The sequence below is a fragment of the Hemicordylus capensis genome, chromosome 3 (assembly GCF_027244095.1).
Source record: "Hemicordylus capensis ecotype Gifberg chromosome 3, rHemCap1.1.pri, whole genome shotgun sequence".
Lineage (NCBI taxonomy): Eukaryota > Metazoa > Chordata > Lepidosauria > Squamata > Cordylidae > Hemicordylus > Hemicordylus capensis.
Genome location: NC_069659.1, coordinates 4551326 through 4575038, shown reverse-complemented (window position 1 = coordinate 4575038; position 23713 = coordinate 4551326). Strand labels below are relative to the sequence as shown.

The 23713-nt window shown below is 47.4% G+C and overlaps 1 protein-coding gene across 1 annotated transcript in view; it reads left to right on the top strand.

Annotated features, from left to right (window-relative positions):
- Positions 1-23713, top strand: part of PGM2L1 (phosphoglucomutase 2 like 1) — a 60948-nt gene that overhangs the window by 31686 nt on the left and 5549 nt on the right. Inside the window, exons 3-13 of the mRNA XM_053307632.1 lie at positions 644-750; positions 2413-2497; positions 7424-7507; positions 12552-12745; positions 13340-13529; positions 13687-13784; positions 14921-15101; positions 17376-17469; positions 20097-20226; positions 21784-21973; positions 22549-22682. Coding sequence (XP_053163607.1) covers positions 644-750; positions 2413-2497; positions 7424-7507; positions 12552-12745; positions 13340-13529; positions 13687-13784; positions 14921-15101; positions 17376-17469; positions 20097-20226; positions 21784-21973; positions 22549-22682 — 1487 coding nt within the window. The remainder of the gene's footprint in view (positions 1-643; positions 751-2412; positions 2498-7423; positions 7508-12551; positions 12746-13339; positions 13530-13686; positions 13785-14920; positions 15102-17375; positions 17470-20096; positions 20227-21783; positions 21974-22548; positions 22683-23713) is intronic.

Below are 23713 nucleotides of genomic sequence, written 5' to 3'. Positions count from 1 at the left end.
AAGCCACTGGGTACTCAGTTTATATTTTAGGAATTTTTGAGGTGTTTAGACTCTTTGGTGTGTAATGAACTCATAGAGATTCATTATGAGGAAATGTTATTAAGACACCAGCGAGCCTAAACACTTAGAAAATATCCTAGAACATAAACTGAGTAGTACCCCACTGCTTTTGAGGGTGGGAGGGGGGTGTAGTTGGCACATGGCAGTTGACAGTTGGCGCTGTCCAAAGACACTCAAAATGAATAGATGAAATGAAAGTGTGTAATGAATCATCACAGGGATTCAATGAGGAAAATTTATTATACATCAAAGAATCCAAACACTTGAAGAATAGTGACCACACATGTTGCTGCATAACTCCACTTCTACAAGGGCTAGAGCTTAGTTTTTTTGTTTTGTTGTTTTTTTGTTTAAATGAAAGCTGGGAATCTGGGAGAATTAATAGGAGGAATCCTAATCTTGAACCGATTAGAATAGAATCTGGCGTGATTCGATTTGGACCCGAATCTAGCCAATGGACCACAGGAGCAATTTGTTCTGTCTCCAGATCACCTAAATCAGCTAGATTTGGGTACAATTTGATTTGTACCCTAATGGATTTGCTCATCCTTACTTGTTGCTTTTGCTTTTGACTTTACTGCAGGGGATGTACAAATACCTTGAGAAGTGTTTTTCAGACCTGAAGCAACGAGGTTTTGTTGTTGGATATGACACACGAGGCCAGGTGACCAGCAGCTGCAGCAGTTTAAGGTATGGATTTAGTTCAAGTACAATAAAATAAAATGGACTTGGAACAAAACAAAACAAAAAGGGCCTGGAAATAAAATGGGCTTGGATCAGCTAAATTCCCTTTGCAAAGAAAACTCTTAAGCAGCTGTCAGCTTGACGATGTAGAGTTCTAGCTGCATGTGGATGACCAAATGTTATTCAGAGGCTTAGCCCTAATTTTGCAACATTACAGATCTCATTTCAGTCTTCAGGGGCAGGGGGAAAGTGGTGTGGTGCACGAGGTCAGACTACACAGTAATCTAAGCCCGAGATCTAATACTTCTCGTTGTACCATACCTGTTACACCAAGCTGGATCAAGGAACTTGCATCTTGTGGTAGAATTACATCAATTTTAAATTTACTCCTGGTCCTATAGATGTGGTTTGGGATCAAAATGTCGTGCGAAAAACAAACAACCCACCCCTGAGGAATGAAATGAGATCTGTAATGTTGCAAACTTGGGGCTAAGCCTCTGAATAATATTCGGTCATCCACATGCAGCTAGAACTCTACATCTTCAGCCTGACATCTCCACACTGCTCTGTAAACTGCCCCCTGCTTCGCATCCAGTTCAAAAAGGAGTTTGGGTATTTGGTGTGAGACCTGTTTAAAGGGAAGCTGCTGCCAGGGTGTGCCTGTTGGTTCACCCACCCACCTGCCCCCCCAGCCCAACATTTCATTACTTCAAAATTCCAGGGCAGGTTTCCCCCCCCTGTTTGTTTATTTGACATAATTATATACCACTCCTGTCTCTGGCCGGTTTACAATAACATACAAATTAAAACGAAATCTAAACATTAAAACATTAAAATGATTTAAAATTTAACACAATGTTAAAAACTGTAAGGCTAATTAAAAGCCTGGATGAGCAAATGTGTCTTAACTGCCTTTTCAAATGTTGTCAGAAATGGGGAGGCTCTTATTTCAGCAGGGAGCGCATTCCAAAGCCCCCGGGCAGCAACAGAGAAGGCAGGTCCCTCGAGTAGCCACCAGAGGAACTGGTGGCAACTGCAGATTCACCTCTCCAGATGATCTCAATGGGCAGTGGAGTTAGTGCTTTGGAGTAAGAAAATTGTGGTCTTGGAAGGGAAATAAGCAAGCAGAGGCAGGTTTAAAGAGAAGACAAGTTGTAACGTAAAAACTGAGTTCGCCATGAATTCTTTAGCTATGGTGCAAGCCTTGCTTGGCCATTGGACTGGCAGGAGAGTCGAACACTGGCTGAGCTGCTTTGCCCCCTGCTTCAGGCAAGATGCCTGCCTCTTCCTGTTCACTTCTAAAAGTGACTTACCTATTTGTTGCTGCTCTCCTTCATGAAAGAAAGCTTTCTCGGAAGAATGCAAAACCGCTCCCAAGATCTGAGGGGAAGAGATTGCTTAATGCAGTGGGGTGAAGAGGGCCTGCCTGTCAGTCCCATGCCCTGCTAGCTTTTGCTTCAGACTTGCAGAACCCTTTCCTGCCCCGTCAAAGTTCATCCCTGGAGAACAGTGCTTTTGGACTGAACACTGTGGAGGCGCTTTCAGAGCTTCCCCCTGTTTTCAAATGTTACTCCTGGCTTCACCCTGAAAATGTGTCCTTGCCATAACGCTTTGGGGAGAGTGGTGTGGGCAATAGAGTTAACGACTCGTTCATTTTGTGTTCTGCAGGCTTGCAAAGCTCACAGCAGCAGTCCTGCTTGCTAAGGGTGTACCTGTCTACTTGTTCTCAACGTATGTCCCCACACCTTTTGTGGTAAGTCTTCCTGTTCATTATATTTGCCCTCTATAGTCATCAGGTTGTCAACTACTCGAGACCCACAGCCCTCCTGAGAAACTTTGAGTTCAGTGGCACGACAGCAGCTTCAGTAAAGATTGCCATGTCACTGGTTTCGTGTAGTTCCCTTCCATTCCTTTTCTGTAGGCCAGTAGCCAAATGTAGTCGTAGTGCATTTGATGGTTCAGAAAGAAGTTAGATATTGGAGCAAACTTGAACCCTCTGTCAGTTTGATCAAATGAAATGTTCTGCAGTGGTCTTATGCAAGGTAGGAGTATGCAGGATAAACTCCAACCCAGAAATGTTTCTAAAGTTCTGCCAGTAGTAGCATCATTTGCAAGTCAAATATATTTCGTGGAGGAATATGTGACTGTGGAGTTCTTGGTTTGCTTCTGAACTCCAATACTCCAAAATATTCTAGGAGCAGTAATTTCTGTTCACATTAGATATTGCATGTACAGCTTTTTCCTTTTAATCACAGAGATAGTCATGTGCACGGACCGGTTCGGAGGCCATTCTAAAGGCCTCCAGACCGGTCCGGACACGGGGTGGTTTTGGTTCGGGTGGGGGGTTCCACAGGAGTACGGGGGGGGCTTTACTCACCCTCCCAAGAACGACGCCGTATTTATGTGAGTAAGCGGGCGGCATGCCTCCCTGCCACCCGCTTCATTCCCCCTCTCGGCGTTCCCTCCGTTCAAATTCTGAATCGGGCGGCAGGGTATCTCCCAGTCCCTGCCGCCCTCTTTAATGCCCCCGCTCGGCTGGCGGCCGCCCCATTCAAGCCTTCAAGACCCCTGCCAGGCCGGCCCGGCCCTTCCCTTCCCTTCCCTTCCCTTCCCTTCGCAAGGGGGACGAGCGGCAGAACTCCCTGCCTTCCCCCTTGCCGGCTGCGCTGCAAATGGCTTCTAAGAAGCCTTTTGCGCGCATGCGCGAAAAAGGCTTCTTAGAAGCCATTTGCAGCGCAGCCGGCAAGGGGGAAGGCAGGGAGTTCTGCCGCTCGTCCCCCTTGCGAAGGGAAGGGAAGGGAAGGGAAGGGAAGGGAAGGGCCGGGCCGGGCCGGCCTGGCAGGGGTCTTGAAGGCTTGAATGGGGCGGCCGCCAGCCGAGCGGGGGCATTAAAGAGGGCGGCAGGGACTGGGAGATACCCTGCCGCCCGATTCAGAATTTGAACGGAGGGAACGCCGAGAGGGGGAATGAAGCGGGCGGCAGGGAGGCATGCCACCCGCTTACTCACATAAATACGGCGCCGTTCTTGGGAGGGTGAGTAAAGCCCCCCCCCCGCCGTTATTTGGAACCCCCCACCCCAGTGCCGGACTGCAGCTCCGCGGTTCCGTGCACATCCCTACACAGAGATCTTCTAAATGGCAGTTTGAGTCAGCTCCAGAGAATGATTTCTACAGAGGCTGTTGCTATACACCACACATGTCTAAACCTGGGCTTTTCTGCCATGGATGGCCCCCAGATCTGTGCTATAAGTGGAGCAAAAACCACCACATTTCCCCTGTGTTGGATGCGGGAGGACTGTTTTCTGAGAATTTCAGTGTATACACGTCCTCCCCTTTCCTTGTCTCCTGCCCTGCCCTGGCATTCCCTGGGCTCCCCACATGTGTGCGCTCTCCCTCTCCCCACCCCTTCCTCCCATTTCTCCTGGTGAGACTGCTGCCGCTGGTGGCTCCTGTGCCCCACCTCCTGCCCCCACCAAGAGAGAGAGCAAGCCAGGGACCAGGCCAGCAGTCAGAGCTAGTGCTGGCTAGGATTGCAAAACAGCGGGGGTGCACATTATTAATTATTAATTAATTATTAATTATTTACATTCCATATCCTGCTCTTCCTCTAGGGAGTCCAGAGCAGTGTACTACATACTTAAGTTTCTCCTCACAACAACCCTGTGAAGAAGGTTAGGCTGAGAGAGAAGTGACTGGCCCAGAGTCACCCAGCAAGTCTCATGGCTGAATGGGGATTTGAACTCGGGTCTCCCCGGTCCTAGTCCAGCACTCTAACCACATGGAATATGTATACAGCCCACCCTCCTTCTGGCTTAAATAAAGTGTGCAAACCCTGCCAAAACCAACCCTCTTATTTCAAAAGGCTCCAAGCGAACCCCATCCCTCCTCTTGCCTCTGCGAAGAGTGAGGGCAAGAGATGCAAGCCCGGGGCTGGGCCCGCAATGAGGGGGATGCTTCTCCTACTGCACATTGAGTATAGGCCATTTCTGATGGGCACAGCCCTTTTGTGCCTGTGTTTTGACTCTGCACTAGCTTCCTTGACCTTTGCTGCAGACATAGACTCCAGTGGAGAAAGGACTGAGCAGCAGTTTTCCATTCTAAAGGCAGAGTTGGTATTCACAGCCATCTCTCTCAGGAGTACACACTGTCAGAGGAAAATAGCCCAAACCCAATCATTTACACCAACACTTAGGCACAAGAGGAGGAGCGGTCAAGAGGAAGAACTAACTGTCAATTAATAACTCAGGCCATATCCAGTATTGCGTGACAAGAAGTCTAGTCTTTGTTTGGACACTTGCCATGTTCTTCTCAAATTATGCTGTGCAATTACTACCATTTGAGAAATTGATTTCCTTAGTCATTAGGAGGGCAAACGATGGGCTGTAACCCGGAGAATCGTGCGGCCAGTTCAGCCTGCGAACTAGGTCTTTTGGCTCTTCTCTTGTTCTGGATCATGGAAGTGCCGTGTGGCAAGCTGTTTTCACAAGCTGTTGCTGTACAGGAGGAGGGATGGGGTTCTCTTTGAGCCTTTCGAAATAAGAGGGTTTGTTTTGGCAGGATTTGCACACTTTATTTAATCCAAGATGGCGGGGGGGACAAAACCGAAACAAAAGCCCCACTTTCCACGTGTCTGGGGAGCTTTTTGGATTGCAGCTGTTTGATTCAGTACAGAGGTAGTTGAGCACATTTTAAGTCCACTTGGAATCAATCTGGCAAATATTAGAAATGTTTCTCTGAGGGAGGGCAGGGTGCCTCCTTGTCTTAAGGAGGCTATCATTAGACCAGTCTCCAATCTTCCAAGGTTGGGCAAGATGACTGAGTGGGTGGTGGCCTCTTAGCTTCAGGCTGTTTTGGAGGAAAGAGATTATCTAGACCTATTGCAAACCAGCTTTCAAGCAGGCTGTGGGGCTGAGACTGCCTTGGTTGCCCGATCCATGAACCTGAGGGAGATGGGATTGGGTGGGACTGCTTTATAGTAGTTCTGTTCCTACCTTTCTGGTAGATTCCAGATGGTGTCACTTGGAGACTGTTGCTCTGCAAAGTGAGAGTTAATGTGTATGGAGTTCCACAGTGCTCCATACTCCAGTGCTTTTTAACATCTACATAAAACCACTAGGAGAAATCATCAGGAGATTTGGTGCATGGTGTTATCAATATCCTGCTGACAGACCAAAATTATGTAGAACTACAAAATGTGGACCTGGGCCCAGAAAGGCAGCTAATAACAGTGTGATCCAGAAGAAAGTTACTGGTGCACTTATTTTTTGCTGGTCAGTGACCTGCCTGATATGTGTGTCCCTAGGCATAATTCAAAATGCAACAAATCTGTTTATAACTTGAAAGTCCTCGTATAATAAAGCCTTATATTTATTATCAGCTGCTTGACACTTGTCATAAATTGGGAATGATGACGTTGGTGATGATGATGACGGTGCCTGTTTACAGGATGTGGCTTCATCTGGAATTGTTGGTCTAACATAATAGCATAATAACACAATAGCATTGCTAAGGGCCAAGTGAGACACATTGTTATGTTTTGTTCTTAAATAAGGATGGTGGGCAGATCAGAATTGGGACTGTGGTAGTCAGGAAGAGGTTTTAACCCCCCCCCCCAACCTGCTGTTCTGTATTGCGAGAGAAGCTACACCAACTAGGGATGTTCACAAACTGAGGTTCATTCACAGGTTCAGTGCCCCCAGGCTGGGGGGTGGGTAGACAGCAAGCGGGATGGGTGGTGGGTGAACAGCAAGTGGGATCTTTAAAAGGAGGAAAGCAGGGCGCTTTCCAGATTACATCCTACAATGGTGTTACTACGTGTCTGTTAAGTGTGCTTCTGTACTGCCTGTGTTTTGACATTGTAGCTCCTGCACTGTCAGCAAGGTGCTTTTCACATTTCCGATGCCGCCTTTCGGGTTTATCTTTGTGTTACAGTGCTACAATGCTGTTAAAAAAATAGCTGTATATTCCTATATTAGGAGGTTCCCACAAGCTAGAAAAGACTTCTCCCCCTGCTGGTGGCTTTGCGCAACACACTTTATGGTTTCAAGATGATCCTGCCAATCCGAAGTAAACTACTACCATTGTTGTAGTGTGTGATCTGGAAAGTGCCCAGACCCTTCCCTGCCAGGGGCGTAACTACCATTAGGCAAGGGGAGGCGGCTGCCTGGGGGCCCCCACGCCTCGAGGGCCCCCCCAGAGGCAAGTCATGTGTGAAGTGAGTGTGTGTGTATCAGCGAGGGGCCCATTTTAAAATTTTGTCTCTGGGCCCACTCCAGCCTCGTTACGCCCCTGTTCCCTGCTCTCCTCCGCACCATGCTGCGACGATGCTGGGCTGCAACAGTGAACCTGCGTGCAGTGTTGGCACACACATGGATGGCCTCTGTGCATGCATGGATCACATTTGTGTGGTTAGCATGGTGGTTGCTAACCACACAATTGAGGTAAAGATATCAAAAACTCAAGAGCAAGTAAAGTGATCCACCTCGTGTCCAGTTTTGCCCTGGAAAGGCACACTTTGCAAACAAGAAGCAGCTTTGGAAACAGGACATCTTAAATGGTCGTTGGCAAGCAGGGATTGAAATGTTCACATTATGTTTCGTTGCAAAGATATCAGATGCTCCTTTCTGGGGCTGTGTTGGAAAATCCGGATGTGCTGGAATGACCATGGCTTTGTCTTGCAGCCCTATGCGGTCCAGCAGCTCCGAGCTGTAGCTGGTGTGATGATCACGGCTTCCCATAACCGTAAGGAAGACAATGGGTACAAGGTAGGCCAGGGGACTCTCTGGGTGCCTGTTAGAAATGGAGGGCTATAACAAGTTCTCTCCTAATCAAGAGTTTGAGAAGTCTCTGTATTGATATTCTGCAGTCGTCACTGCCACAGACCATAATATTCAGTTTGTGCCTTCTATTAATTTGTTAAATTTATTTTTAAATATTGTTTTTATTATTATTATATTGTGTTAAATTGCTGTACTCCACCTTGGGATGCATGTGTTAGGTGGTTTATAAATATGATGAATGAATGGATTAGCGGTGAAATGGTTTCAAGGAAATGCCTTTGTATATTTAACATATTTGTATAAGACCAGTATTATGTTTGATCATATGTTTGATTTGTCAACACTGGGCATTGACTTGTTCAGTCAATAAGTTATCTGCATTGGACTTGGTTTCTGCATTTTTATAAATAAAATGTATCAGCTATATCATATATCCATCCCCAGCAATAGCATCCCTCCAGTGGCTGTTGCCGGTGACTCTCTTAGGTATTGCCTTTTAGATTGTGAGTCCTTTGGAGACAAGGAGCATATAGGTATACATACACACACACACACGTGTGTGTAGACTGCTTTGGGAAATTTTAAAAAAATGGTATATAAATTTTCATCATATTCGTACAGCTGTCCTTGCTTGGCTGCTTCCTGCCACCCTGTGTGTGTATATTAAATAAAAGGAAGAGGTTGTCTCTTGTTGGAAAAGTCTCTTTCGCAGCTGCACTTTCAACATACTGAAAGTTAATAATATAGTGGAAATCTATCAAAACTAATACAGCAAGTTAGTTATGACTGACTGGTCCCATTAATTTCAATGGCACTACTCATGTGTATTTAGTCTGGATGTCAGCCATATGCTTGGGCCACTTTCCATGTTACTAAGGGCCATTGTGAGAAAAATTCGAAGTGAATCTGATTAGCACAAATGAATCATCGTGTTAAGGACCTAAGAACAGCCCTGCTGGATCAGGCCCAGGGCCCATCTAGTCCAGCATCCTGTTTCACACAGTGGCCCACCAGATGCCTCTGGGGAGCCCACAGGCAGGAGTTGAGGGCATGCCCTTTCTCCTGCTGTTATTCTCCTGCAAGTGGTATTCAAAGGCATCCTGCCTCTGAGCCTGGAGGTGGCTTATAACCCTCAGACTAGTAGCCATTGATAGGCCTCTTCTCCATGAAGTTATCCAATCCCCTCTTAAAGCCATCTAGGTTGTTGGCAGCGAATTCCACAAGTTGATTATGCATTGTGTGAAAAAGTACCTCTGTTTGTTAGTCCTAAATTTTCCAGCAATCAATTTCATGGGATGACCCCTGGTTCTAGAGTTATGTGAGAGGGAGAAACATTTCTCTCTATACACTTTCTCCATACCATTCATGATTTTATAGACCTCTATAATGTCTCCCCGCAGTCGTCTTTTTTTCTAAACTAAAAAGCCCCAGGTGTTGTTGCCTTGCCTCATAAGGAAGGTAATCCAGGCCCCTGATCATCTTAGTTGCCCTCTTCTGCACCTTTTCCAGTTCTACAGTGTCCTTCTTAATATATTATCACCAGACCTGTACACAGTACTCCAAGTGTGGCTACACCATAGTTTTGTATAAGGGCATTATAATATTAGCAGTTTTATTTTCAGTCCCCTTCCTAAGGATCCAAAGTATGGAATTGGTCTTTTTCACAGCTGCCGCACATTGAGTCGACACTTTGGAGATTTTTTGCCCCAATATGCATCACTTTACACTTGCCAACATTGAATCACATTTGCCATTTTGTCGCCTGCTTTGGAGATAGCCTTTTGGAGCTCCTCACAATCTGTTTTGGATTTCATTATCCTAAATAGTTTGGTGTCATCTGCAAATTTGGCCACCTTGCTGCTTACCCCAACTTCTAGATCATTTATGAATAAATTAAAGAGCACCTGTCCCAGTAAACATCCCTGGGGGATCCCACTTCTTACTTCCCTCTATTGTGAAAACTCAATTTAACCCTCTGTTTCCTGTCCTTGAACCAGTTACCAGTCCACACATGTACTTTTCCCCTTATCCTATGACTGCTAAGTTTTCTCAAGAGTCTTTGATGAGGAACTTTGTCAAAAGCTTTTTGGAAGTCCAGGTATACTTTATCCACACACCTGTTGACACTATCAAAGAATTCCAAAAGATTTGTGAGGCAAGGTTTACCTTTGCAGAAGCCATGCTGGTTCTCCCCCAGCAGGGCCTGTTCTTCTATGTGCTTAACAATTTTATCCTTGAGAATGCTTTCCATCAATGTGCATGGAACAGACGTTAAGCTAACCAGCCTGTAATCTCCCAGATCGCCCCAGGATCCCTTTTTGGAAATCGGTGTTATATACTGGCTACTTTCCAGTCCTCCGGTATAGAGTCCGATTGTAGGGATAAGTTATATATTTCTGCAAGGAGGTCAGCAATTTCACATTTGATTTCTTTAAGGACTCTTGGATGGATGCCATCTGGCCCTGGCAATTTACTAGTTTTTAGTTTTTCCAGACAGTTTAGAACATCATCTCTTGTCACTTCTCTGATTCAGTTCTTTAGCCTCCATCCCCGAAAAGCCTGGTTCAGGAACAAGTATATGCTCAGTATCCTCTGCCGTGAAAACGGATGCAAAAACTCATTTAACTTCTCTGCAACCTCCATATCCTCCTTAATAATCCCTTTGACTCCCTCATTCTCTAATGGTCCAACCGCCTCCCTGGCAGGTTTCCTGCTTCTGATGTATTTAAAGAAGTTTTTGTTATTTCCCTTGATACTTTTGGCTAAATGTTCCTCAAACTCTCTTTTCGCCTCCCTTATTGTCACCTTGCATTTCTCTTGCCCAGGTTTGTTTTCCTTTCTGTTCTCTTCATTTGGACAGGCCTTCCAATTTCAGAAGGAAGTTTTCTTCCCCCTTATAGCTTCCTTGACATTACTTGTTAGCCATGCTGCTGTCCTCCTGGTCTTCATGGTACCTTTCCTCCTTTTGGGTATACAATCTAACTGGGCTTCTAGTATTGTGGTTTTGAGTAAACTCCATGCACTCTGGAGCTAAGTGACTCTCCTGATTTTCCCTTTCAGCTTTCTTTTCACCAGACTCCTCATTTTGGAGAAGTTTCCTCTTCTGAAATTCAAAATGTCTGTGTTAGACTTCCTTGGTGATTCTCTCCCCGCATGTATGCTGAATGTGATGGCACTGTGGTCACTGTTCCCTAAAGGGTTGATGACACTGACATCACACACCAGGTCCTGGGTGCCACTCAGGATTAAGTCCAAGGTCGCCTTCTCTCTGGTTGGTTCCATGACCAACTGTTCTAGGGCACAGTCATTCAGCGTATCTAGAAATTTAACCTTTGTCATTACCTGACTGTGAATTTACCCAGTCTATGTGTGGGTAATTGAAGTCACCCATTATTACAGCCCTGCCTTTCCTTGACGCCTCCCTGATTTCCTGCTGCAACTCCCAGTCACTGTCAGTGTTTTGATCTGGTAGGTGATAGCACATCCTCAGCATCACATTTCCTTTCAGGCCTTGTATTGTCACCCACAGGGTTTCTGAGGAGGACTCCGGTCCTCCTAGGTTTTCTGGCTTGTTCAATTCTGTCCCTTCTTTAACATACAGTGCTACTCCACCTCCAAGGCGCCCCTCCCTGTCCTTTCTATAGAGTTTATACCCAGGGATAACAGTGTCCCACCGGTTCTCACTGTTCCACCATGTTTCTGTTATGCCCACTATGTCTATTTCTTCATTAGCAACCAAGCACTCCAGCTCACCCGTCTTGGCTTGGGGGCTTTTGGCATTGGCACATAAGCACCTATATGCTGAATCTCTTACCTGGTGTGTGCTATCTTTCTCTTGGCTCTTTGATCTCTTTGACCAGCCAGCACAGCTGGATACTACCGAACCAGATACTGACCAGCTCCTGTCGGCTATTTCCCAGGTGTCATTTTAAAAGCTGCTCTGTGACCTTTTTAAATTTTGAAATAGTTCTAAATAGTCCTGGACTTTAACAGAGATGGATGTCTTTTTCTCTTCATGATCATGATATAGTTAATTTCTGTTTTAACTACATATTTCTTAAAGTTTCTAAGACTCTAGCCACCACCTGTTTTTTATGGTTGGATAACAGAGAATCACATTGGTTCATTTTTTAGCATATATTTCCATATCTTAACTCAGCCTTGTACTTTTAATCCCACAAAAGTTACCCGTTTTGCAGAAAGGTTTTCCTAACCTGCTTATGGACAATTGTTGCAAAATTATGCGAAAAGTTCTTGGTGAGTGAGGGTTTCTCCCAAAGGGGACGAGTTCATAAGGGAGGGACAAATTGCCCTTTTCGGACTTCCAAGGAGTTTGTGTGGGCTCATAGTTGGCAGTTGAGCTTGGTGGGCCTTTTCTTTTTTCTTTTTCTGCCATGCCTCTGTGGGTAGTGGCAGCTTCAGCCAGGCCTAGAATGCTGATGAAGTTCCCAGCCAGGATCAGGCTCCTGCTACCTGCTTTGCCCACCCCTGGAATGTACCAGAACACGATGCTATGACCTCTCCAGTCCATTTTCTGGAGCATTCTAAAGCGAGGTTGGGGTGTGTGTGTGTGTCGAGCAACCAGCAGGAGTTGACTGCCAGGGACATGATTGGCACTTCCACTGCTACTGAAGCTGGCGCTGCCCACAGAGGCGCAGGGTAAAGAAGCTACAGAAGAAAAAGCCTCGCGCCTCTCCTTGGCTGGACAGCATTCCTGGTCGCCTATGGCAACAAGATATGTACTTAAAGACATGACTGGCTTCAGTCTCACTTGTAACATATTAGTGCTTATGTTCTAGCTGTGTTAACTGGAAAAAAGTACACTGAGACCACTTGTGTAGAAAATATCATAAATATGCAGCATTGCTAGATTTTGTACAGTTTACATCCCTACAGAACTTTCTTCCATGGTTATTGTTGAAGGTTTTAATATTTAGGCTTAGAAGTTCACTAGGCACTGTATTGTCATAGTCCTGGCCCAGAGGGCTTACAGTGAAGGAGAACTAACTTCCTTGAACTTCCTTTCTAGGTCTACTGGGAAAATGGTGCCCAGATCACCTCTCCTCATGATAAGGAGATCCTGAAGTGTATAGAAGAATGCACTGAGCCATGGAATGACTCCTGGAATGAGAATCTAGTGGATACCAGCCCTCTGATACGAGACCCTCTGCCAAAAATCTGTGCGAGCTACATGGAGGATTTGAGGAAGATCTGTTTCCACCGGTAGGGCAGCCAAGCAAACACGGCTTCATTGGGAAGCTTCCAGAAGCGGGCAGGGACAAAACGGGAAATGATCAGAATGCAGATGAGTAGCTTGACATGGCAGCTTGACCGGAAGTGTTGTGAACGCACAGAGCTAGAGGAGCGGATGGGTGGGGAGGGAAGGAGCAGAGTGTAGCCGTAAAGCAGTCTATTTTCCAATAGAAAATAGTGCAGAACCAAAATGTCCGTCAGTTTCACTGCCCCATTCACTGAGTAGGAATCTGGTCGAGAATGTGATCATTGGATAAAGAGTCAGGTGTCCCTTTTTAAAATTTCAGGTGGTCCTCCTGAAGTATAGGGGAGGTGTGAGTGGCTGTTTAGCTAGCGCTTGATTCTCTGGCATGCCTGCTTGTCCCGTCACTTAAGCTGGATTCTACCTGCAAGAGAAGGAAGTTCTGGGAGCTCCCCCCGTGCCCCCCCGCCACGATGTTATATCTGTCTTTGCCTGTAGACTCCCCATGCTTTGGCAGGCCCCCCCCCCCCGTCTCCTATGACATTGCACCTCCTTTGGGGACTAGCTGGCCTTATCAGTCTGATCTGCTGTCTTCCACCCAGGGAGCTGAATGCTAAGACCAACTTGAAGTTTGTCCATACGTCTTTCCACGGGGTTGGGCACGACTATGTGCAGCTGGCTTTCCAGGCGTTCGGCTTCCAGCCTCCCATCCCAGTTCCTGAACAGAAAGACCCAGATCCAGACTTCTCCACTGTGAAATGTCCAAACCCTGAAGAAGGCGAATCTGTTCTGGTACGTGTCTCTTATAACTTCACCAGCCGCTCCATACGCAGGTGCTTCTTGGCATCCATTCTGAAAACCAAACAATGCCAGCCGTCAGTGCTGCAGACCTTAGATAAATATGATCTCGACATGTCACGCTGAATAAAAAAGTAATGGCTTCTTCCAGGAATTGTCTCTGCGGCTCGCCGAGAAGGAAGGTGCCAGGGTGGTGGTGGCAACTGACCCTGATGCAGACAGGCTGGCTGTGGCAGAGCTGCAGGAGAAGTAAGTGAGAGATCCTTCCTTGCAACTCTGGGGAAGGGGAAACTCCTTTTCTTAGGGATTAGCCTTGAGGTGCAGATCTCCCTCTCCCATAATGTATGCCTATTTGAGTTCTTTCTTTCTTTTTTGATGATCAGGTGGGGTGAACTTAGGGTCCCATATAGCCCAGGCTTCCCTTGTTTCAGGTTCTTTGGCAATAGAATTAAAAGGTTGGAAGGGACCAAAAAGTCATCGAAGCAGATTCACCCATCTGCTTCCCAGAGACTCCTACAGCAGGGCAGGAGCAAATGAAACACATTACCCAAAGGGCTGGTTCTCCTGAATATGTGGAGCTGCCTTGTCCACCCATCTGCCTCCGAGGGGTTGGGGCTGGCTCTTCTCCTCCTCCCCTTCCTCCCACCCCAGCTCCACTTGTCTCCGGTCTGGTGCCAGTAAGAGATCCCTTTGGAGCAGCTCCACACTTCCTGTGCAGAGCAGGGGCCCAAGTGCGTATGTGTCTGTCTGACTGTTTAAAGATGCGCCCAGAGACACTAGTGTGCCCACAGCAAGGACCAGTGCTGTGCAGACGGTGGAGCGGTTGCTTGGGTCTGAAAGCAGAAAGCTGCCTCTGCCCCGGCCCAGCCAGCCTTCCCTTCTCTGCTGCCAGGCTCCCTTCCCCAAGGTCTCAAAGTCACATGGCCGCGCTGCCTTCTGTGGGTCTCCAGCTGCAAGCCAGCCACCAGCTGCCCCACCTGCTCCTCCTCCTGTCATCTCTCCAAGGGCTCCTCTTGCCCCTCTTCCAGCTGCTGGCACTGAATGAGTTCAGAGGCTGGCTGGCTCCAGGAGCCCTCCAAGGGGAAGGGACTTGAGGCTGCTGATGGAATTGAGTGCAGGGGAAGGGGCTGCATCGGCTGAGCGACTGTGCCGCCACCGGGGTCATTCTGAGATCTGTGGAGGGCCATCCCGGGGGTGTCAAACTGCCAGCTGAAGGGCCTTGTTTGTTCCCCGAGAGCCTATTGTTAGATCTGCTCTTCTGTGCAGGAAATACTTTTCAGCAAAGGAATGCTAATGCTTCCACGGCTATAGAAGGGGCTGTGCTGGAGTGCCGTTGTGTTTTGGGTCCTCATGAGTCTTTGGATGTCTGATGTTGTCTTCTGCAGTGGCCGTTGGAAAGTCTTCACTGGCAATGAACTGGCAGCTTTGTTTGGCTGGTGGATGTTTACTTGCTGGAAGGAGAATTGCTCCAAAGCTGCTGACGTCAAAAATGTTTACATGCTGGCGACAACCGTCTCCTCTAAGATTCTGAAAGCCATTGCGCTCAAAGAAGGATTTCACTTTGAAGTAAGGGGTGTAGAATCTTTTATTTTTCTTATCTCAGCAGACTCTGCCCACACACTGTGGATCTGTTCCTTTGTAACCTCTGCACTTGAGCTATTTTCTGTCTTGATATCAGAATTTAGATGCACTCTAAATTTATTTTTGCTACTTGAATGCATGGCATTGTTACCAACACATAAGTCTGGTTTGAAGGGAAATCTCTGCGTCTCAGTGCCTCCGTTTGGCTTGGCAAATTCCGCACCCTTCTATGTGAGATATACTCATAAGATCGATTGAATGTGGAATATGGCAGGGGGGGGGCATGTGAAGGTGCCGGGATGGGGACAGATAGTTGTTGGCTACAGAAGGGGTGGAGCTGAAGTGGAGGTCAATCCCAGGGGACTTTGTAAAGGACATATACTAGACAGGGCAGAGGCTGGAGGGACTAAGCACCTCATTCCTTTTGAGTAACATGCTTGACTTCAGGCTCAGGGACATGAGAGTAGGAGAGGGTTGACAGGTCTTGGTGATAAGGTCTTTATTTCTTCTAGTTCTCAGTTTTTAGGTTTTTATTAACTTTTAATGTACAACTTTTGTAATCTTAAATGTGGCTTTCACTTTATTAATATTTTATTTTACATTGCATCTATTATATTAATGTTGTAAGCTGCCCCAAGCAGGGGCGGGTTATAAATATTTTAAATAATTAAATAGAACAGATCTCTCTATTTTTCATCTGTACAGGTAAATTATTACCTTGCTGTTGTTTGCTTTTAAAGCTGTAGATCTTATTGCACTCTCTAAAATCAAGGCAGCTAAATCCCAAGGGATAAAGAGATTGATGTCTTAGAAAACAATTGATTGCTTTTCATTGCTGCAAGTTTTACTGCCCTCTAGTGTGTGTTCTGGAACATTGCGGTTTGTGGTTTCTTTCTAAGAAAATCTCATTTCATTAGTTTTTAGTTTCATTAGTTTTAGGAAAATCACCAAGCATTTTCCGAGAAAATCTATTCTTTTCTTATGATTTTTCAGCCTTCAGTTTCTGACTTTGTTTGCAGTTACTTGCCCATCGCGCAGTTAATAATCTCTCTTTATTATATAATAGAATGCATGTATGTATATATAAATATATATGGGCCATAGGAACATAGGAAACTGCCATATACTGAGTCAGACCCTTGCTCCATCTAGCTCAGTATTGTCTTCACAGACTGGCAGCGGCCTCTCCAAGGTTGCAGGCAGGAATCTCTCTCCGCCCTATCTTGGAGTTGCTGCCAGGGAGGGAACTTGGGACCTAGATCCTCTTCCCAGAGTGGTGGCTTCATCCCCTGAGGGGAATCTCTTGCAGTGCTCACACATCAAGACTCCGATTCATATGCAACCAGGGCAGACCCTGCTTAGCTATGGGGACAAGTTATGCTTGCTACCACAAGACCAGCTCTCCTCTCCTTCTGGCCTTCTACTGATGTCCCTCTTTGTCTTTGCCCGGCTCCTGTTTTTGACCTCTTTCAAAGGGGCAGGGCAACAGGCAGGTTTGGCATATTTTCCCTGCCTGTCCATGAGATGTGGATTTCTCCCCGCAAAGGGTTTCAGCCTTAGATGCCCCGCCTCGCATTGGGCTTCCTCTTCCTCTCCTCCCTCATTGGCCTTTACCTTGTGTGCACAGGCATGACTACGATTAGGCAAGGGGAGACAGTATGTATTTCTAGGTAGCGTACTTACTTTGAAATATCAGACTTAAATCCTTGGGGGGCCTGGGGTGTGCGGAGGCCCTGGACTTTGAGTTGGGGGGGGCATTTTAAAATCTGGTCTCTGGGCCCACTCCAGCTTTGCTACGCCCCTGCTTACATGCATCCTGGCAGCTGTGGCAAGGCTTGCAAGGGAAGGCTCTTCTGCCTTGTGTCTTTTGGGCCGAGGTCCCAGCGAACATACATACTTAATTTGCACACCATTGACAATGTGCTGGCCTGTGCGTGGCCTTTGAGAAGAAGCCTCTTTGAACCAGTTACTCCAAGAAGCAAAGGCCGCTGTGTCTGGCGTGGGGCAGCCTGAGTGGACTCTTAGGGCAGTAGCCTAGGGAGGTTATGCACACTTCGAACTCAGTGGGACTGACTTCTGAATAAACGTGCACAAGATTTGGCTGCACAGCGGCAGGCAGTCCTCTGCACATTGAAGGTCCCGCACTGTGTAGGGTTGATCCTGTGCAAGGGTTCCTCTACCAGCACGTCTCCTGGAGCGCATGCCTTGGTGTGACGTGCATGTATTCCACTTGTATTAAGAGAACGCTTCTTGTTTCAGGATACCCTCCCTGGGTTTAAGTGGATTGGAAGTCGAGTCAAAGACCTCCTAGACAACGGCAAAGAAGTGCTCTTTGCCTTTGAAGAGTCCATCGGTAAGCACAAGGCAACTGGCGGACAGGAGCGTGATCCTCATAACTTGAGCTTTTCTGCAGCAGTGCCAAGGCTGGTTGAACTTCTCCCAATTCTTTTAGTTCTAAACTATTATAAAACCTTTAGAAAACATAGCTCTTAACATCGCTGTTCTCCTTGACTGCATGGAAATAAATGTTGTCCAATTTTAATATGCTGCATTAAAAGGGGTCAAGAAATGTTTGGCTCAACCCAGACAAAATATTTTACCCATTAGATGGTTCCTTGAGCTATGTTGTTACATTCCTCATCAGGATTTTTTTCACTTGTCACAGACTAGCAGACTAGTGGATTTCCCGAGTCCTGTGCATTAATTAATATTGCTGTGGCCAGTGAGAGAAAAAAGCCCCACCTGCCTGTTACTGTCATCTCAGCTATCCTCCACGGGGGCCTTTTGCATCAGGTCTATAGTTTGTTTGTTTCCTTCTCCTTGCCACAGCCTTTCCTGCCACTTTGGACTGCTGCAGAGAGGAAGAGGTGGGAGTAATTTCCCCCCGCTCTGCAGCCCAATTTCTGCAGTCCCACACCTGCTTCCCTCTCCTCCAGGTAATTGTCACCTGCTGCTATCTTTATTGCTGGCAGCCATTTTGGAGGTGGAGCTGTTGTGGGGTGAAGGAGAATACCCTGTCAAATCCGGTAGTCCAGTCACTCATTTTATTACAATCAAAGATCAGATCCGGAGCAATAATCTGGTAGTCCAGATCAAGAGGTGCATGAGCCCCCTTGATGAAGAGCCATATGGGTGAGGAGGCCAGATAGGGATGTTTCCGATAAATGCGGACCTTAGAAAGGCATTGGCACTTAATTGAGCGCTGAGAGCCCAGTCCCTTGGGAAATGTTCTGTTTCTGGGGGCCTATGTTTTACCTGGAGCCTATGTTTTACAAGGAGCCCCTGGTGGCACAGTGGTAAAACTGCTGCCCTGTAACCAGAAGGTTGCAAGTTCGATCCTGACCAGGGGCTCAAGGTTGACTCAGCCTTCCATCCTTCCGAGGTCGGTAAAATGAGTACCCAGAATGTTGGGGGCAATATGCTAAATCATTGTAAACCGCTTAGAGAGCTTCCAGCTATAGAGTGGTATATAAATGTAAGTGCTTTTGCTATGTAAGAGCACATCTGGGTTCACGCAACACCCATTTGTTCGAAGGGCCTTGCACAGAAGACGTTCTAGCAGAAGCCTCCCAAGCTATGATGCGGATACATCCTTTTGTGGTTGGGTCTACTAAAGTTGTGTTGGGTTTTTTCTTTTTCTTTTTGGCCTTAATGTTTAATTGAGCAACTGACAGCCCTTTCAGATGCTACTAGATGCAAGAGGTAGGGTTGCCATTGTCTTGTTGGACTGGGTCCAGAAGGATGCCACTGAGAAACCCCCCTTTGCCACTCGAAGGGACTCTCAGTGAAACTCCTGGCAATACCCCCTTGTAGGGGCGGCGGGGCTCAAACCCCCATTTCCCAGAGGGGGCAATGCCCCCACCAGGCTGCCAGATGGGGGTGGTGGGGCTCAAACCCTCCTCCAGATTTCATAAGAACAGCCCTGCTGGATCAGGCCCACGGCCCATCTAGTCCAGCATCCTGTTTCACACAGTGGCCCACCTGGGAAAGGCAATCCCCCCCCCGGCTGCCAGGTAGCATCAGCAAGCTCTCATGCTCAGGTTCATCAGTCAGTTGAATACACAGTCAGTCCTGTGTTGTCTTTGTAGCAGCTCAGCAAGTTCTTAGGAGGCACAGCTGCCTCTCAGGGCCCTCCCACTCTATAATTCTCTGATTAGAAGTAGTATAACAAGGAGAAAAGCTAGTGGTGCTCTGTGCATGCAGCTGCTCTGCCCAGAGCGAGCCTATCCCCTAAGGGGAATATCGTACTGTGCTCACACATGTAGTAGTCTCCCCTTCAGATGCAAACCAGGGCGGACCCTCTTAGCAAAGGGAAGAATTCATGCTTGCTACCACAAGACCCCTCCTCCCATGTGCCCTGTGCGCCCCCCCCCGAAATCGAGAAATCTGCCCCCTTGGTTTTTCTCTTAAATTAATGACGGCCTTGGCTCAAGTGCACATATAGACCCACTTCTTTCTCTCTCTATATATTTCTTTTTGCAACGTTGTTGTTGCACGGAACTATGGCACTGGATGGATGCCTTTTAGTCTATGTTTGCGGTATCATAGGGTAGATTCACAACCATTTCCCCCCCATTTCATAGCAGTTTCATCCCAAAGATCTATATAAAGTTGAGCTGTGGGCCCACCTGAAAAGAAGGGTTCTGTGAGGAGAAAGCAGCACTCTTCCTGCTTGTCTTCTCTGGGGAAGACCTGAAGCCAAGCATAAGATGGCAGTGCAGTGTTGCTGTGCTAGACAGAGGGCAGGGCTAGCGCCAGACCCCTGCCTGGCCCAAGAAACCTCGTTGACTCTCCTGGAATCCCAGCAACTCTCCCAAGACTGCTGCTTCCCATTACTCTGTTACAGGGTGTAACTTTCTGGCTGGCGTTTGTCGGGAACATGCAGCAACCATGAGCAGAGAAGTTGGATTTTAAGTGGTGCCTGCATAAAATCTACACCACCCAAATGCTTAGGATTGCATGTGTGTTGTTGGTTCACAGGCTTCATGTGTGGCACATCTGTGTTGGACAAAGATGGCGTCAGCGCAGCCGTGGTGATGGCTGAAATGGCTGCCTATTTGGATACCAAGAGCCAGATGCTGGCACACCAGCTAACAGAAATATATAAAAGGTAAGTCTTGTGTGCTACTTCTGGGGCATGGAAGACCATGCAGTCAGTCAGATCAATACTGGTGGAGGTGTATGTCTGGGGTAGGTGTCAAGTCTGGCTGGGAGTGCCTAGGAGCAGTTTACATCCAGCACTCTCCCCCATATGAAGTTGCCCAAGCTCAACATGGGATGCCCTGCTCTCTGTCCTGTTCAGATGATGTGTGTAGGAGGCAGGGCCTTATTGGTGGTGGAGCCAAACCTTAGGAATGCTCTTGCTGGGCTCCTCCTCCTTTTGCTTTGAGGCATGCTCAGAAGGCCTCTCTGTTTCAACACGGGTTTAATGACTTGGCAATGTGCTCCTTTTAAGTTGGCTCTGTTGTCGAATTGATTAGTGCTGCCATCTATCTGTATCTTTAATTCTCCTAAATGTACCCGACGCTAATCCTGTGCTTGGCGGCTCTCGCGAGAGCAGCTGCCTGGGAGATAGTGACGGGGACGGGACACAATGGTGGCGGCAGCCAGAGGCGGCAGTGGCCCAGCCGCCGGTTGGCTGGAGGAAGCGGCGGCAGGCTGGCCTGGCCGCCAGGAGGAGGAGGTGGCTGGAGGTGGCAGTGGGCCAGCCTGGCCCTGGCTTGGTCGCCGGAGGAGATGGTGGCGTGCCAACCTGGCCCGGCCACCCACCTGGAGGAGGGGGTGGGAGGAGGTGGCAGGCCAGCTTTCTGGCCAGCCCGCAAGCCATAAAACATGGGGTGGTGGGGAGAAGAAGGGGGCCAGCCAGCCGGCCTGTCGGAAAGTGTGGGGAGCGGGGTGGAAAGCGAGCAGCCAGAAAGCCAGGCATCCCGGCGGGGTGGGGGGTGGGTGGAGCTAGTTCTGACGTTGTCTTCCTGTTTTGTTCTGTATTTTTAGTGTTGTTTTTTATAAGTTGCTGTGGACATTTTCAAAAAGGGGCTTTAAATCATAAAAATGTTTTGTTTTGAAGTTTCTTGATTGATGACCAGGAAGAACTAGCAGAGAAGTGTCCACAGATGGCCAGATTAAGGGTGTGGGTCCAATATTTATCCCGTTTTGGCTAGCAACTATTTGCAGAAGCGTGTGTGTGTTTGGGTTTGGGTTTGTGTGTGTGTGTGTGTATACACTGAAAATAGACAAAGGAACATAGGAAGCTGGCCTATACAGAGTCAGACCCTTGGTTCACCTAGCTCAGTATTGTCTACCCAGACTGGCAGCGACTCCTTCGAGGTTTCGGGCAGGAGTCTCAGCCCTATCTGGAGCTGCTGCCGGGGAGGGAACTTAGAACCTTCTGTGTGCAAGCATGCAGGTACTTTTCCCAGAGCAGCCCCATCCCCTGAGGGGAATATCTTGTAGTGCTCACATGTAGTCTCCCATTCAAATGCAAACCAGAGTGGACTCTGCTTAGCAAAGAGGACAATTTGTGCTTGCTTCCCCAAGACATGTGTTGCTACAACATTGAAATGATGAGTGATATGGACTGTGGTCTCTGCTCACCTTCGTATTGTTCTTCTAGGGACAGAATTGGTGTATGTCAAAAATCTAGATTTTTGCTCATCTGTCTTTGCAGGTATGGCTATCACATTTCAAAAACCTCCTATTTCCTGTGTTATGATCCTCCTACTATCAAAAGGATATTTGAAAGGCTCCGAAATTTTGATTCGCCTAATTCTTACCCAGCACTTTGTGGCACTTACGGTATTTTGCACGTCCGAGATGTCACCACTGGATATGACAGCAGCCAGCTTAATAAGAAGTCGGTGAGTTGCAGCGAGGTTGGCTGGAAACAGTTGCAAGGCTGCTCTGGCAGCTTCAAGTCAAAGGGTTCAAACTGGCACTCTGTGCAGAATTTTCAGGTGAGAGTCATCCAGGCTGCTTCCCAAGAGGAAATTAAAGACTCGTTGGAGACTTGGAAATGGCTAGAAAGGAGGATTGGGCACCAGGGTCCCCTCTAACAGGGATTCCCAGATGTTGTGGACTACAACTCCCAGAATCCCCAAGCAAAAAGCCATTGAAGCTGAGGATTCTTGTAGTCAACAGCTGAGAATCCCTGTTAGAGGGAACCCTGGTGGGCACATTTCTGGTCTCGATATTCTTCAGAGTGTCTGATTCCCAGCTCAGATGTTCCCTCAGTATTGATGGACACCTTTGGAGGCAAGCTTAGCATGGAGGCAGAGACGTTTGGTGTTCTACAAAAGCTTAGTCAACTTTATTCAGCATGTAAAATTATTTATTATTTATTTTAGCACACTTGTATACTTCCATAGATGTAGTTTTTCCACTAGAAATTTTCCACTGCATTCAAATTCTGTTGTTGTTGTTGTTGTTGTGGCAGGTGCTGCCTGTGAGTAAAAACAGCCAGATGATCACCTTCACTTTTCAAAATGGTTGCATTGCCACCCTACGGACAAGTGGAACTGAACCAAAGATCAAATATTATGCAGAGATGTGTGCACCGCCCAAACAGAGGTGGGAAACCATGTGTTCTGTCTCTGCACCTGCAGGTTGGGCTTTGTGCCTGCTACTTAGTCCAGTCAATTGTGGTGCTTAGCCAGGTGCTTTGAAAGCAGAGGGTATGGCTTTGCAGCTTGGCTGAGACCCAGCCTCATTGCTAGCCAGGATGCAAGGCAGCTACTCATGGCCCTGATGACTTCGTTCTTTCACTGTTGTATATGCCACTGTCCCTCCAGGTTGCTCAGGCTGGCGTCCCTGTGTCTCCTTACCCAGGCCTATTTATCCTTGCAAACCCCTGTGCGGTGCCTGAGGCTGAGGGGAAGAGTGATCACGCAGGGATCTGAGTGGCGTTTTCCTAGTCTAAGACCATCCTCCTGACCCACGACCCCACTCTGGCTCTTGTGTGTTTCCTACAAGAGTTTGGAGCTGGCTCAAGTCTCCACAGCCCCACTAAGTGCACGAATTGGAGACCTGAACTCAGGGCTCTTCTAGACACTAATATACTCCTGCACAAATTATCATGGAAATTAAAATGGGACTGGAAGAAAAATGCTCTGTACTGGAAGGCAGACGTTCTGTTTTTTCCATAGAGCCATCTGCAGCAATCCGTGCAATAGCCATCTTCCCCCTGCATACTGCTTTTATTCTAACTTTGGAATATGCTCCCCATTGAAATAAGAGGTTTTCCAGCAAATGGCGCCAAGGATCGAACCGGATATCCTCCTCCTTAGTGTGGACTTCCCATTTTATTTCTCATGGTAATTTGTTCTGAAGTTGAAATGTATTGGTGTTTGGAAGAGCCCTGACTCTGATTTTTATTTTTCTGAAACTAGTGGAAATGTCCAAGGCAGGAGGAGGGCCTTTTGGCACTGAGGGCTAGCAGGCTGAATCCGGGCTCTTCTGCCTCCTTTTCTTCCAAGCCCCAGCACTGTGGAGCATTCAGGCTTGCTTGATGGCAGGAGGGCTTTGGAACAAGAAACACGTCCTGGAAGCTGCCTCTGCCGCCTTGTGTTCAGAGTAGACCTATTGGATTGTGTGGGATCCCT